The 15,387-nt window shown below is 51.1% G+C and overlaps 1 protein-coding gene across 3 annotated transcripts in view; it reads right to left on the reverse strand.

Annotated features, from left to right (window-relative positions):
- Positions 1-727: 727 nt before the first annotated feature.
- Positions 728-15,387, reverse strand: part of Chrdl2 (chordin like 2) — a 31,399-nt gene continuing 16,739 nt past the window's right edge. The window contains exons 4-12 of one of the 3 annotated variants that reach the window (XM_027942463.2): positions 14,646-14,788; positions 12,281-12,374; positions 9,888-9,943; positions 7,772-7,940; positions 6,703-6,897; positions 6,050-6,223; positions 5,213-5,267; positions 1,534-1,626; positions 728-880 (exon numbers count right to left, since the gene is read on the reverse strand). In XM_027942463.2, the coding sequence (XP_027798264.2) occupies positions 790-880; positions 1,534-1,626; positions 5,213-5,267; positions 6,050-6,223; positions 6,703-6,897; positions 7,772-7,940; positions 9,888-9,943; positions 12,281-12,374; positions 14,646-14,788 (1,070 nt within the window). In that variant the 3' untranslated portion in view covers positions 728-789. The remainder of the gene's footprint in view (positions 881-1,533; positions 1,627-5,212; positions 5,268-6,049; positions 6,224-6,702; positions 6,898-7,771; positions 7,941-9,887; positions 9,944-12,280; positions 12,375-14,645; positions 14,789-15,387) is intronic. The other 2 variants (XM_071616484.1, XM_027942464.2) reach the window with 2 other exon arrangements.

The following is a 15,387-nucleotide window of genomic DNA, read 5'->3' on the forward strand; positions in this document are numbered from 1 at the left end:
GGTCTTAAAACGTTTTTGATATTGCAAGGACAATGCATGTGGACAGGATCAATTATTGATCTGTCTTTCGTTATATGTGTTAGTCCTTCTTCTCATGATGCCAAGTTGGCCATCTGACTGCAAAGCCTTGGAACGCCTCAGAGGTGAAAATATTTGGGCTTCTAACATTAATCCCAGCATGGAACTGGGGAAGGAGTGCCAGCCTGAGCACAGCCCTGGCTTCCAGTTCTACCTTTGCTAATAACCAGCTCTGTGCCTTCTGGCAAATGCTGCTTATGCTCCTTAAACTCAGTTTTGTCTCTATCAAGGGACTGAAAATGGTGAGGGCCCCTGACTCCTGGGGAAGGGCTTTGGGGCTCCATTCACTACACTGCTGGCTAACTGAGTCAGTGCCCCTTCTTGGGCTCAGTGCCACTTAGGTGAGGCCAGGAGGGTTGGGGTGGGGGAAGAAACTGCTCGTAAAAGCAGGAGCTGCTTTAGTGGGGGGCTTGGGGATAGAGGAAGTGCTGGGCAGAGGACAAGGGTACTGTAGCACACAAGGGCCTGGGCTACGAGGCTGAAGGAACTCTCCCTGGCTCCAGTGGCAACCCACCATGAGGATGAGGGCTCCTTTCTACCCCTTCTGGATTTCACCCCTGTAAAATACGGATAGCTGGGCCAACCTGCGGAGTCCCTGGAAGAGCACACATGGGACTGGATTAAATGCAGCACACAGGGTTTAGGGGTAATGCAAGTTCTTATTTATTAATATATAATAACAAAAATGATAAAGCTCACATCTGCAATTGCTTAGATCTTTGTTATAAGGTCTTGGTCACTTTGTCTGGACTGGCTGTGACCTTCAGTTCTGGTGTCTGGGCTAGGAAGACGTTCCAGTGACCTGTATAGAGGGAGGCAGAAGAGAGAAAAGAGTATGTGTGTGAGCACGCGTACAACAGAGGCGGTGACTGGGGATGGGGAAAGCTGAGGGTAGGAGGAGTTGCACAGCCAGGGGCTGGAGCAAAGAGGTGTCATCCTCATCATAACAGTTCTGGTCCATGACCCAGCCTTCAGACAACCTGTGTTTTGGGACTGGGATGGTTCCTGACTCCTGTTGGTAATACTCACATCTGTGCCCTGCCCTCCCCTACCCCTACCTGGGCCCATTTTCCTAAAAGTAATGCAGAACAAATTAAGGGTACTAAGGACAGTGAGTAGGAGGGTTTCAATGGGAAATGTTCCAGTAGAGAGGGAGTGGGCAGCACCAGGGTTTGGAGGCTTAAACCTCCCTCCTACAGCTCTGTCCTCTCAACCCCACCCCCAACACCAAGACCAAAGCCAGCCAGCTCTGCTTCACCTTCCCTCTCTGGCTTCCGAGTTGAGAAATCTGGCCCAGCCGCCCACTGGATTCCTGTGCTGGGAACTGACGTCTGTGGCTGACACCCCCCCTTGACAGCCCCTCCTCCTGGCACCAGCAGCCTGGGAACTCCCCAAGAGGTCCTGCCTCCATCCCTGCTCTCCTCTGAGGCCCCATTTCTCAGCCCAAGGTCCCACCTTCCTGGGTGCTGGTGAGCAGCCGGAAGTTCTGTGCCTCTTTCTGGAAGTCTTGCTTCCTGACTTTCTTGATCTGAATCAAGTGGAAGATTCCTGAGGGCAGAGACAAGGGCATGAGCAGGAAAAGCAGGACCTTACCGTCAGTGACTTAGACTTAAAACCAACCCAGCCACCTCCCTCCCCTTCCCCCATTCTGATCAGTCACCAAATCCTGTGGAATAAATCTGAATATTTCCATCTGCTCTCCTGTCTCACTGCCATTGTCCTCAGTCAGGCCCCCACTGCCCTGCCCCACCCACTATTATAGAGCCTAACTCTTCCTACTGCCCATCTAACGGTAATCCTAGTGGTGGCCATTTAACATGTGTATGGAACCCTGCCATTCCCCTTCTATGACATTCACACGCCACTTCCAAGACAAGGTCCATACTCCATAATCTCTTTTCTCTGCTGACCCTGCTCCTGTCACTAGCACCATCTGCTCTCACACAGCTACCTGGCCACAGGTCCAGAACAGAGAGAGAGAAGGAGGGAGTGGAAGTGGGTGGCTGGCCCATATAGACTGGTCAAGCATTCTTCTGGGCAGAGAACATATGGTAAAGACCAATAGCTGTGCTTACTCGGTCACTAAAGAACTCAGAATGGTAGTACCTTGCATGTGGTCCAGCTCTAAGCAAACACCTGAAGTTCCTGAGGGGCCAAGCCCTTCCAATGCCAACCCCTTTGCTGCAACACCTTCTCTGCTCCTTCTACTTCTCCCATTGCCAGGTGAACTGACTATTCACCAAGCTTGGCTGGTACATCTTCCCTAATCCACCCCTGAGACAGTGAGAACTTCCTCCTTGGAACAACCATAGCATTTGGCTTTTGCCATTGTACCCATTTCTAAGGTGCTACTATTATGTATATTCCAGTGTCCCTACCAGACTTCCAACTTCTAGAGGGCCTTCCTCTTTGGATCCAGAGGTTGGCCCATATCAGGTATGTAGAATGAATGAATCCCTGGATGTATGTATGAATGTATGGATGGACGGATAGGAGAATAGGTGGATGGATGGATGGATGGGAGGGTGGGTGGAAGGATGGATGGGAGGATAGGAGGATGGATGGATGAATGGATGGATGGATGGATGGATGGATGAGAGAATGGATGGATGGAGAAATGGATGGGATGATGGGAGGATGGATGAATGGATGGATGGATGGGAGGATAGATGGATGGATAAATGGGTGAGAGGATGAACAAATACATATGTGCCCAGGCTAGGTGATGCTCTGAGGAGGAATGAAGTATAGCTAGATCCCCTGAGGTTTGTAGCTCATGGGGAGCTGGCCCCTGGCAACACACATGAGACTAGGCCCTGAGCACAGTGACATCGTACCAGCTGTTACCCACCAAGGCCTCTGGCCAAAAAGAACAGATGTAACCAGCAAGACCTCTGTTAAGCCAGCACCGCCTTCAAGAAAACCAAGAACTAAACAGGTTTATGGGAATCGGAGTGGGACCCCATCAAGGGGAACAGAAAATATTGATCTTGGAACTGAGTTTTAGGAACCAGGAAACTGTCCCCAGGGCTATTTCCACTGACACTTAGCACTGTCTTTGGTACCCCCAGCCCAGAGGCCAAGGACCAGGATATAACTCCAAAAGTGCAGGGCTACATCACAGTTACAAGCATGAGATGAGGAAGGAACAAGTCCTTATACACAGGCCTGCCCCTGGAGAGGGAGTGACAGGAATGAGGGAGGGGGCCCGCACTATAGTCTCTAAAGCATAATGGGAGGACTGGGCTCTTGACCTGGAATCAAGAGCTGGCCTGAGGGCCATGGTAATGTCTCTTGTCCTTTGAAGGACTGTGAAGATTTGAGGGTAACTGGGCCCTGTGGTCCCCAAGGGCAGAACTGGCTTTGGTAGATGAGTTCCAGGAAAGAGGACAGGTTCCATTTATTGTGAAGATGAACTATGCCTGGGCTGAGCCATTCACAGTATTGGAACTGAGTCACTTGGGGGCATGTACACACTGGACCAGAGACCGTCAGGAGGCTGCAGGGACATTTCTTTCCCAGACGGGCTTAGGATTGAGACCTCTGAGGTCTTCCCTACCCCGAAGCTCCGGAATATCCAAGGTCCTTTCCCTTAGGCCAGCTCTCTCTTAGGTTCCAGTGCCTGGAGCTGGCCCTCTGTGGGGAGGCCTCACTAGCACAAGTCCCAGCACCCACCTGCCTGCTGTTTTCACTCCTCTGTGAGGACAGTGAGTGGTGTCCCCTGACAATCAGCCCTAGGAATGCTCATTTTGACTCTCCTGGTCTGAGTGGGACAGGGAAGGATTGAGGAAGCTGATCTAACATTTACGCAGTTCAGGGGTCAGGCCATGGGGAACATGGTAGTGACAGGAGGGTGGCCTGGCATTGGGAAGGTGAAGAGTCCTACACAGAGTCTTCTCTGTGGGGCCTGGTGTGATTGGCAGTGAGCTACAGCCCTGCTGTGCCATCCTGGCACAGCTTAGCCTTCCTCAAGTGGCTCCCTAAAAACATAAAGTACCTCTATGGAGGTGGCACTGGGGACATCAGACCTGGGTTTGAATCCTTGGTTTACTGTTTAAACTGTGTGACTTTGAGCAAATTGTTTGATTTCTCAGGCTCAGTTTTCTTATCTACAAAATGGGCATTCATACATACCCCTTAGGTTTCTCACAAGGATTAGATGAGGCGCATGCTACATAGTGCCTGCTACATGCAGGTCACAGAGTACAGGGAATGTGATCGTAGGCTCCAGAGCCAAAGTTTGAGGCTGTCGCTACCATTCTGCCAGCAAAGCACCCCTTTGAAGTCCCTCTCAGCCCCCTACATTGTGGAGGCCCATCTCTGGCAGCCTTTCCTGGCCAGCTCAGCCCCCGACAGCTCTCACTGCACTTGGGTCACTAAGCCATGCATTCCTGAGGACAGAACCTGGGGCTTATTACTTTCCATGGCCCCAGCACCTGCTTGGAGAGTGTGGATTCTGGGGAGGCCCAGAGTAAACATGCAGCCAGCACCAGCCCAGGGACTGACAGAATCTTAAGACTCAAAACAATGGAAAGGACAGACCCCCCAGCCTTGCTCACACACTACTCTAAGCAGAGATTGCTCCCTCCCTCCTCTGTAGGAAGGCTCTGGTTATGAGAAAGTTCCTCTCATTGATAGGAAACCTGCCTCTCTGCAATTCTTACCAACCCATGGGTGGGAGGAGGAAACTGACATTTGCAGTATGTTTATAGGTTAGGGGTTATCCTTATATCATTTCATTTAATCTTACAAAACCCCTCTTCCCCGATTAACAGAAGAGAAAACTGAGGTCCAGAGAGGTCAAGTGATTGCCCAAGTTCATACAGCTAAGAAAGAGCAGAATCAGGATTTGAAGTGGCAGAGGTGGGATTCGAACCCAGGTCTGCCTTATTCCAAAGCCCATGCTTGTGGTCTGACCCTTGTGATCACTCAGAACATGGCTGTTCCCTCTGCCTGGGGCAGCCCTTCAGAACCATGAAGCCAGCAGTCCTGGCCCCCTGAGTCTTCTCTTCTCCAGGCTGAACAGCTCCACTTTCTTCGTCCATTCTTCCTACGACAGGGGGCAGAGTAGAGCAGGGAAAGAGCCGCATCTGACGTCACAAGACATGGGCTCTAGCTCCCGTCCTCTACTTACTGGCTGTGTGGCCTTGGGCCAGGTACTTCACCTCTCTGAGCCTCAGTTTCCTCATCTGTAAAATGGGGATAATAATATCTAACTCTCAGGATCGTTGAGGATCAAATGAGATAGTGAATGTGGAAGCACTTTATAAAGTGCGACACACATTGGTTGTCATGGTCATTCATCATTCTTAACATCATTCCCTCTTCCGCTTCCACCCCACTCCCCCGGCCAAACCCATCAGTGGAGAAAAGTGACCTTATCAGTAATTCACACTTAAAGAGTTTAGTTTGAATCGTGGTTTAATGTTTCACTCTACCCAAAAACCAAACTCTCAGCAACCCCCTTATCAGTGAAAACTCCTCCTGATCTTCACTTGGTAATAGGAGCAGCCTATTAAATAGGGCAATTTTCTCACAGAATTCTGACATCAACTTACCTTGAAGTGATAGGATCCACCACTGAGAAAAGGCTGAGTGAAACTAGCCTCAAGGCCTAGTGCTTTGGGGATGCTGTCCTGCCTGGAAAGATCTGCCTCAGGGGCCACTGAAATCCTACCATTAAACATCTCTCAGTTCCATCAGGGTAGGCTCCTTGCAAGATGCAATAACCCCTTCCCCCCAGGAGAGGGAGCACTTCAAGGCCTTGGCATCTCAGAGAGGGAATTTATCAGAACTGTCAAGAGAATCACAGACCAAGTTGGTCTCCCAGCTTCTTGGAATCAGGGACTCTTACACCTGAGAGGGCATTCAGAAGCACCTGATCAACAAAACACGCCTAAGGCCCCGGGGGGTCTGGAGGACAGGAAGGGGAAAGGCCAGAGGTATCCCCAGCCCAGAGTGAGTTGCTCACCTTTTACCAGCTTCCAGAGGTAGATCTCCACCTGATCAGAGGCTTCGTGCTCAAGGGCAAAGCGATGCAGGGTGTCTGGGCTTGGGGATACTGACGTGTGGACGAGAACCCGGCTGGGCGCTGTGGGACACCTGGTGGAACTGATCTCACTGTGGCCAGGGTCTGCCTTGTCCTCTGGATGAGATAAGGAACTCGTGAAGTGTTCAATCAGCAATGGCTATTCTTGAAATTTCTAAGGTTCTAAGATTTTATGACTGGGGCTGGGGATGTGGCTCAAGCGGTAGCGCGCTCGCCTGGCATGCGTGCGGCCCGGGTTCGATCCTCAGCACTACATACAGACAAAGATGTTGTGTCTGCCAAATACTAAAAAATAAATATTAAAGTTTAAAAAAAAAAAAGATTTTATGACTTGATGGAGTCCAGACATTATATGAGTTTACATCTTTGTCAGGCACCTGATTCTATTACTATAACATTTGATCATTCCATTACGGTCTGACATTTTCCCCTTCTGTGCTCCTACAGTCCGTGCATCTATAAACCCTGTGTCCTGTGGCTCTGAGTGTGTGCACCTCCAGGTCTGAGATATTCCAAATGTCTGTGGCCCTGGGGAGAGTGTCTGTGCCCTCCCTGCTCCCAGCACCTCCTTGTACCTGGGCAAATCTTGCAGCACTTGCCAGCCACTTTCTCAGGGTGATGGCATGGATACTCGGTAGGGCAGGTCACACGCTGACAGTCCTGGTGGCCATCCTGACAAGTACATAGGATGCAGGGCAGGGGGCCAAAGGAGCGGAAGGCGGGGTGCCACACCTCCCCATGGGAATATGTCTTCCCTCCATGCACGCAGGCTAGATGAGGACAGGAAGGGTGAAGGGTCAGTGCCTCAGGCCCAGCCAGATTCTCTGGGCAGCAGCAGATGGGATGGGCCCTGGAGGAGCTCCCTCCCCGCAACAGTGTGACCTGCAAAGCACAGGCCAGGGTGTAACACCTGTCCTCTGACACTCCCCCATCTCGGCACCCAGGGCTGAGATGCCCCAGTAGGGACTAGCTGAAGATGGAGAGCCCTCCCCTAGCTTCGGGAACAAGGAGAGGGCTGGCCTGGGGGTAGGAGAACTGAGATCAACTTGACACCTGTTGATCGCATGAGCTCTGGCAAGTCCCTTTCCCCTTCCCCACCTCAGTGTCCTATCTGTGCAATGGCTGGGATTTGGTAGCCACATGGCTCTCCATCACCACCAGTGGGGGACCCCTGCAGTGAGGCCCTGACCCTTATGCAGCCCTGGCTTCCCTGACTCCATCCCCACGGTCTCTCTGCAGCCCAGCTCCCTTCTTCCTTTGTCAAAAATTTCCTCAGCACTGCTTGATATTAATTTATTCATCTTTCTCCCCAGCTAGCCCATGAACCACTTGAGGGCAGAGACCATTCTTCACCTCTCTGTTCTGTCTCTTCCATTTACCAGAAAAGACACGACAGAGGCTCAAAAAATATTGCTGTAATGTTCTAGGACTGGTTCTATCTCTGACTCAATGCTGTGCCATTCAAGGTCCTGTCAAATGGGGGTTAGACCCCTTGACCTCCAAGGGCATTTCAGTTTTGATATTCTATGAGATTACAAGCTCATGGCCAAGTTGAGTTGGGGGAACCAGAAGAAGGGGTAAAGGAGGTAGACACAGTTGGGTCCCCTGCACCCATCAACAGATTGGAGGAGGGTCCAGCCCCACCTTTCTTATGTTTCTCCTTCAGGACAATCTTGACAGTTGTGCTGCCTGCCCCCTTTGGTCGGAAGTGACGAGGGATGAAGCCCCGAGGGGAGCTGGGGCCAGTGGGGGCTGGGGTGCCAGGGTCTTTCTTTCTCCCGCCATCGCCTGAACATGGATCCTGGGAACGTCTCTACAAATGGCAAGAAGAACACGGCTCACTCACTGAGTGCCACGGTCCACTGCTGGGGGAGGAGCCATGGGCAAGGCTGCAGCAAGAGGCCTGAGGGTGAACACCACAGATTTCCCAGTAAAGAGAGGGCATAGGCTCCAGATAGAAAGATCTGGATGGAGTCTAGGATGTTCTCAGTGGATCTTTGAAAACTCTCAGAGCATAGTGATTTTAAAATCCAGTCTCCATCAAACCTTTTCAGGCCTCGTCAGAGCCAGGACCTTGGGGCTGGAGTGAGTAGAAGCTGCTGAGGTTTTGATCTGGGAGACATAACTGATGAAAGATGTGGAGAACTTAAGTGAGAAACAGAAAGTGAAGACAGTGTGCACGCCTAGCAACTCAGGTTGCTGAGGCAGGAGGATTGCAAGTTCAAGGCCAGCCTCAGCAACTTAGAAATGCAGCATCTTAGCAAGATTCTGTGTCAATTTTTTATTTAAAAATAAATAAAGTTAAAAGGGCTGGTGATGTAGCTCAGTGGTAAAATGCTCCTGTTCAATCCCCAGTGCCAAAAAAAAAAAAAAAAAAAAAAAAAAAAGAAAGAAAGAAAGAAAAGAAAAAAGAAAGTGATACATAGTAAGAGTACGAACCAGGAATTTTCTTTTGTGTGAGAAGAGTTAGTTGGTATGAAAAAACGATGGGCCTCTGAAGATCCCAGTAGGTCCCCAAATCCTATGGGGCAGAAGACTAAGATCAGGCTGCATGCAGAGACAAAAGTCTTCAAGCTCAAAAGTCTTTTCCTGAGCTCCTGGAATCCAAGAGCCCAAGGTGCTGCCCCTTCAGATCAGATCTGGACTAGCAATGATGGCAAAGGGTGGGAAGCGAGGGCAGCTTACGGGCTTTGCAGTTCAGTTTGGGAACTGGGCAGCTCCAGGCCATGGGAGAGGAGCAAGTGGACAGGGGACAGAGCCTAGTACTGCCCTCTCCACCCAGAGTCACATCCCTTCTTCTAAAGCTCATTCCTGCCCATACAGTCTCTGAGTCACTTCTTTCGTAGGCCAGAGACTGAGTTCACAAGAGGTCCCAGTGTAGAAACTGTCCCAGACCCTAGCACAGGCCCAGGTACACAGGAAATGCTTTTTGAGTGGAATTGAGGTAAGAAGGACTTAGGGAGTCCACTCCCCATGTGGTGACTTGCCCAATTCATCCAGCAAGTCAGTAAGTTGCTGCCCTGGGCCTGGAACTAAGCTTGGGTGGGCTTGAAGTTACACTGCCTCCTAGGGAGAGGATAGAATGGCTCAGGTCCTGTGGCACAGGCCTCCCCTTGAGAAGGTCCAGCCTGGAAAAAGAGGATGATCTGGCAGAGAAGGAGAGGTCATGAGCACTCCTGAGGATCTCTGAGAAGAGGAACCCAGCCTCCAGTGCCCCAGGATTCAGGAGACCCAGGCTGAAAGAGCAGGTGAGACTGTTCCTACTGTAGACCTAGCACAGAGGATCAATGGGAGACTCGAGTCAGTGTCTGGCCCTTTCTCCCACCTCCTTCCTCTCAGACCAGCAAGAGAGCAGTTCAGTCCAACTTAACTGCAGACTGGACTGGGAAGGGAAAACAGAGAGGTAGATCCCAAAGAACCAGTGTCCCAAGAACTGGGTGGGGGGCCTGACTCAAACCAGAGGTCATTCCCTTAGGAGAACATGTTCCTGGAGGCAGCCCGAGGACAGGCCGGATGGAACAGTGACAAAGAGATGTAAGGAAGTTTAGGTCCTGCTCCTAGCCTGTGTGGATATCTGTTTTCTCCCAGGCTCCTCCTGGCCCATCAGCCATGATGGGAGTGCAGCGAGAGGAACTAGACTGGGGTAGCGGGGAGGTGGCTAGCATAGCTGACCCAAGGCACTAATGATCCATGAGTCATGCGGATTTAGGCCCAGATACAGCCTCTCTATCCTCCCTACTAGGGTAAGCTACATACTTACCATCCCACTGTGTGTTTGCAAGGGATCCTCTTCAGCTGATGTCTCACCTGCTCCATCTGAAAACTCAAAAGGAAGATAGGTCAGCCTCCAGTTCCTCAGCCCTGCTAGCTCCAGCCTTGAGGCTTCTATCCACAGACTCTGCCCTTTCCAGAGTCTAGTCCACAGCCCCAGCCTACCAGCAGGCTCCTCTGCCCAGGGGTAACTCATCCCACTTTCCATTTCAGCCTCCCCTCATCCTGGATTTCTTCCTTGTTTTCCCCACAATGACCTCCTGGTCACCATTAAGACTGAACTGCTTGACCAGGCCAGAGCATCATGTTCATCTTGGGTTTTTTTTTTGTTTTTTGTTTTTTTGTACCGGGGATTAAACCCAGAGGTGCTTAACCACTGAGCTACATCCCCAACTCTTTTTTTATTTTTTTATTTAGAGACAGGGTCTTGCTGAATTGCTTATGGCCTTCCTAAGTTGCTGAGGCTAGCCTTGAACTTGTGATCTGCCTGCGTCAACCTCTCAAATCTCTAAATCAGGCACAGTGGTGCCACTTATAGTCTTACTAGTTGAGAGAATGAGGCAGGAGGGTTCCTTTGAGCTCAGGAGTTCAAGAGTAGCCTAGACAACATAGCAAGATTCTGTCTCAAGAAAATAAAAACAAAACCAAATCACGCGGGGCATGGTGGCACATGCCTGTAATCCCAGTGGCCTGTGAGGCTGAGATGGCAGGATTGCAAGTTCAAAGCCAGCCTCAGCAATTTAGGAAGACCCTAAGCAACTCAGTGAGACCCCGTTTCTAAATAAAATATAGGGCTGGGGATGTGGCTAAGTGGTTGAGTGCCTCTGAGTTCAATCCCAGGTACCAAAAAAAAAAAAAAAAAAAAAAGACAAATCTCTTCTCTGGGATACTGAGCCATCATGGATGTCCAAGGACCCAGAATCCCACTCCTGCAGCCAGTTTAGCTGCAGTGTCCTGGACAGCCACCCCTCTTACCTACAGCTGCACTGAAGTATGAGGCCTTGGTTTTCACCACACACTCCCAGGTCCCTACCCTCCAGCCCCTCGGCCCCTCCAGTTGAACACTGCAGGACCTTCTAGTTTCCTCTCCCCTAGGGAACCAGCTCACAGCGTCCTGTGGAGACCCACAGCTTCCTATAGCCCTGAGTGCCATCTATCTCCTAGGCCGGCCTCTACCGTCTAGCTCCCACTGAGCTTTCCTGCTTCCCAGAATCAGACATTGGAGTTAATATCTGTAGGAAATCACAGGCCAACTTCTGTGGGCACAATTGATGCCCAGAGAAGGCAAGAAATTTCTGGCATTAGCTTCAAGAACTGGGACTACACTTGAGTCACCTAACTCCTGGTCCAGTGCATCTTCCAAAATGCCACCATCTGAAGCATTCCCCTGCCCTCAGTGCTGCCTCCTCCTGAAAGCTGTCCTTGACTACCAAGCACACGGGGAACAGCCTGGCTACTTCCTTCTGCTCAAGCCCAGCCTGCCCTTCACTAGCCTGTGTGTGGGCCTCTCTTTCATCCAGAGATTCTACAGCCATCTTCTGAACCCCGGGGAGCCAAATCCTATGCCCCACCCTGCCACGAGGAAGACAGGAAGAGACATGGTCCCAGCCTGGGTTAGTCCTTGCTCTTGTGCCATTTCACCCCTTTGAGCCTCTTCTGATCTAGGGACATGTCCACTGGCACACTATAGCAGTGCCGCTTCTGCTCCAGCCAACAGGTCCTTAATCTAGCAGCACCCCTCCTGTGCCTGCATCTCCTGTTCATGGCCCGTGTCCTGACTTCTTACCTCACTCCACTCCTGCCTGCCACTCCCAGTGCTACCCAGCACCCAGTACCCAGCACCCAGCACCGACATGAATGCATGGCAGGGAAGCGTAAAGGAATTCCCCACCCTTGGGGTGAACCTTTGACCATGGGTGAGTAAATTCTTACCTCTTCCTCTGCCACCCCCTATCTATCTTTCTTTCCCTTCCTTTCTTTTTCCCTAGTGCTGGGGATTGAAACCAGGCCTGTGCATAGGTAGCCACTATGCTATGCCCCAGCCCCACCCTGGGCTTTTCTAAGAAGATCACTTAGAGCACAAGATCCCCTGGTTTGCCAAGCAGAGGCCAGACCCCAAAGGCATCCCTGTGTTACTTCTCTCTCCTGCTCTGCCCCACTCTCCCTTTCCCTGCTTCCGGGGTTGTGATGATAATGTAAATGGCACATTGGTCTCTGCAACGAGCTCTATTTTCCAGTAGGGGTCCAGGCGAAGCCACCTTTGCCCTGGAGGAATGGTCACTGTATGCTGGGTGTACCCGGGGTTCCTCCTAGCTCTGACACTTCATGGTTAGTCCACAGAGGAGGGGCCGGGGTGGCTGGCGGATCTAGGCACAGACTCACCTTTGCAGGCCTGGCAGCAGGAGGCAGGCAGCGGGAGGGGTGCGGGGCAGCCGGGTTCAGGGCAGGTGGCGAGGCCACAGTAGATCTGGCCCTCCTGACACACAGAACAAATGGCCGCTGAAAGGTTCTGAAGAGGATTTGCCTAGGAGCTAGGAGAGCCCTGGTCCCTGAGAGCAAATGCGCTGGAGGTCTCCCCTGAGGTGTGGGGAGGAGAGCACGAGGCTCCTGGGCGAGGTCCAGCCAGCATGGGATGAGGGGTAGGGGGATGTCCCCTGTGCCCTCCCCACTCCCCCATGGCCCCTGAAGGTGATATCATCTTTTTCTAAAGCCTTTTCACACCTAGTCTCCCCTGGGCTCTCACAGCAACCTGTGAAGTGGGGTTCTCCTCACCCGCAGATGAGAGGATCCCTGAGAAGGGCCTGTTTCATGGAGTCAGAGAGACAGTTGGGGCAGAATGGACTGAAGCCCAGCCCTTAGACTTTTCCTACTAAAATCAGGATCTCCTGGCTTGGAACAGGGGCCCCAGCATGGGTAGAGGTCCAGATGAGTGACACCTGGGGCTTATCTTGATCTTACTTAAAAGTCCTTGGCCTCCCACTTTGGTACCAGCCTTGAAAGACAAGACCACAGGGCAAAGGGCCTCTGGGAGGAAGGAGGCCAAATGACATTGGTGAGGGCTTCTGTTTTCTGGGCTTAATTTCCCCCTCTGTAAAATGGGGGCACATCCATCTAGGTTGTGGATCAACCAAGGGAATGGTTACAAAAACCAACTGTGAGGCTAAGTTCCCAGAGAAAGTGACATGACCTGGAGTGCTCCTCCTGCTCCTCCCAATGAGGCTGAGAAGAAAGAATCTCTATCCCTCAGATGAAGCCAGGAATTGAGCCAGTCTCATAAGCAGGGAGGAGAAGAAAGAAGTGGGGACTCTAGTATCCAGTTAGAATGGACAAAGGTATCACTAGAATGTTCTCACCAGCCTACTACCATCATTTCTGCCTCTTCCCCCACACCTGTACTAATCCAGGCTCTCCCTACACAAGAAGCAATATGACACAGGGAAAAGAATGTGAGCTTTTTGGAGTGACCTAGCCTACATCTGCAATATGGCTCTGCCACTTACTAGCTGTGTGACCTTATGCAAATCACTTGACTGATCTTAGCTGCAGTTTCCTAAAGAATAGGAATAGTGAACTGGGGTTGTAGGTTCAAAGGTAGAGCATTTGCCTAACACATTTGAGGTACTGGGTTCAATCCTCAGTTAAAAAAAGTTATAAAAATATATATTTTAAAAAAGAATAGGAATAGTGATATGCTCCTTCTATTTCCTATAGGTAGATATATATGGCATTTCTATGAATCTAGTGGTGCAATGTACTACACTACTGAGAGAGGCTCAGGCCACATGCAAAGTTGTTTCATAGTCACTCCAGGTATTTATAAGTTGTTTGCTCTGCAGCAACAGATTGGATTCAGACTGATGGGGCTTTCACTGAAGAAATGGGGAGGCAGGCCTGAGAGAAATGACCTGCCCAAAGTCACACAAGGAACCAAGGCAGAACTGGAGCTCAAACCTCATTTCCCCTAGGGAGACTTCCCCTAGAGAGGACATCACCAAGTCAGACTCCCTCTTAGAGGAACTATGGCTAGAGAAACTGGATGATCAGCTAGCAAGGAGGTGAGAAGAGCAGAGATTTCTCTAGATGCAAAAGAGAGCCCCTTCTAGAGGGCTCTGAGCAAGAGGGCGAAGACTTTCTAGGCCAAGCCATTCCAGGCCATTCTCTGTTCTCTGGTAATACTGCCAAGTCCATCCTGCCTATCCCTGACCACAGGCAGGGAGAGTTGAAGCAGTTTCAGATTAAATTCCATTTGCTACCATTTGGCCTTCTCTCTGTGCCCTAGGACTGATGAACAATCATTCACTCATTCATTCTGCAATTCTCCTAAGCATCTTCTGCATGCCACGTCCTGGGCTGAGAGCAGCAGAGACACAGAAACAAAATGGGTGTGTTCAGGGCTCAGTGGTATAGTGGTTGCTGAGCGTATGTAAGGCCCTGGGTTCCATCCCCAGCACTGCCCCGCCTCCAAAAAAAGTTATATTCCCTCTTCTCAAGGAGTGCAGTGCCCACTGAGGGAAGCAGAAATGGGCTACTCAGTACCAGTGATCAGTGCTGTAACAGGAAGACTAGGAGGGTGTGGAAACCCAGAAAGGTCACCTGACCCAGATAAGGCAGGATATTTCAGACCCTAGAGGTTCCCTTCCCTCTAAGCTCTTCCATTTTAAGACCAGGGAAAAAATGCTTCCCACCCTCATCCATACTGCTGTGCTCTTTCCAGGCCTGGACACCACAGGGACAGTAAAAGTCTTACTGTACAGCTGCAGAGGACACACTGGTTGGGCAGGCGGGTGGGGAACAGCTCCCGGGCAGTGAAGATCTCTCCATGTTGGTACATGGTCCCGTTGTGCTGGCAGGACTTTGGTGGGGCACGGAGCCCAGAGGGGGTATGAGGTTCTGCAGGTGGGGAGGGTCAGGAGGAAGAAGAAAATGAGGTTTTATGTGGACCTATGATTTTTTGCTAGAATTAAACAGTCCACTCTTCTGAAGATTTTGCATATTATCCTTTCTTGGCATTTAAACCAAACCCTGGTGTCTGCCTTCCCAGCCATTCCCCACGTCAGCCCGCCGAGGGGTCCTGCTGACACCTACAGCTGACCATGTTCCTCCCTCGCCCTCCACCACAGCCTTGCAGCCCCTCAGCATCTGAGCTGGTCCTGACCAGAGCGAGAAGGAAAGCCCAGAAGCCTCAGCCCCACTGAAGTACACAGCGTTCATGTAGCAGCTCCTGGTGCCAAGCTCTGTTCTAGGTGCCAAGGGCCACAGCTGGGAGGAAAAAGTCCCCATCCTCAGAGAGCTATGTTCTCAGAGTCAGCTGGAATGATCTCCACTGCCCCTATAATGGGGTAAACTTCCACCATTCACTGAGGGCCAGGACCCCCGCCCAATCATCGCCAATAAGTCAATCCTCCTGCAGGGCAGAGGGCTGTGCCTGAGACAACTCACTCATTCATTCAAGAACCTTCACCAAGCACCTTCCCTGGACCAGGCACCAT

This window comes from Marmota flaviventris, chromosome 9 (genome assembly GCF_047511675.1).
Source record: "Marmota flaviventris isolate mMarFla1 chromosome 9, mMarFla1.hap1, whole genome shotgun sequence".
Lineage (NCBI taxonomy): Eukaryota > Metazoa > Chordata > Mammalia > Rodentia > Sciuridae > Marmota > Marmota flaviventris.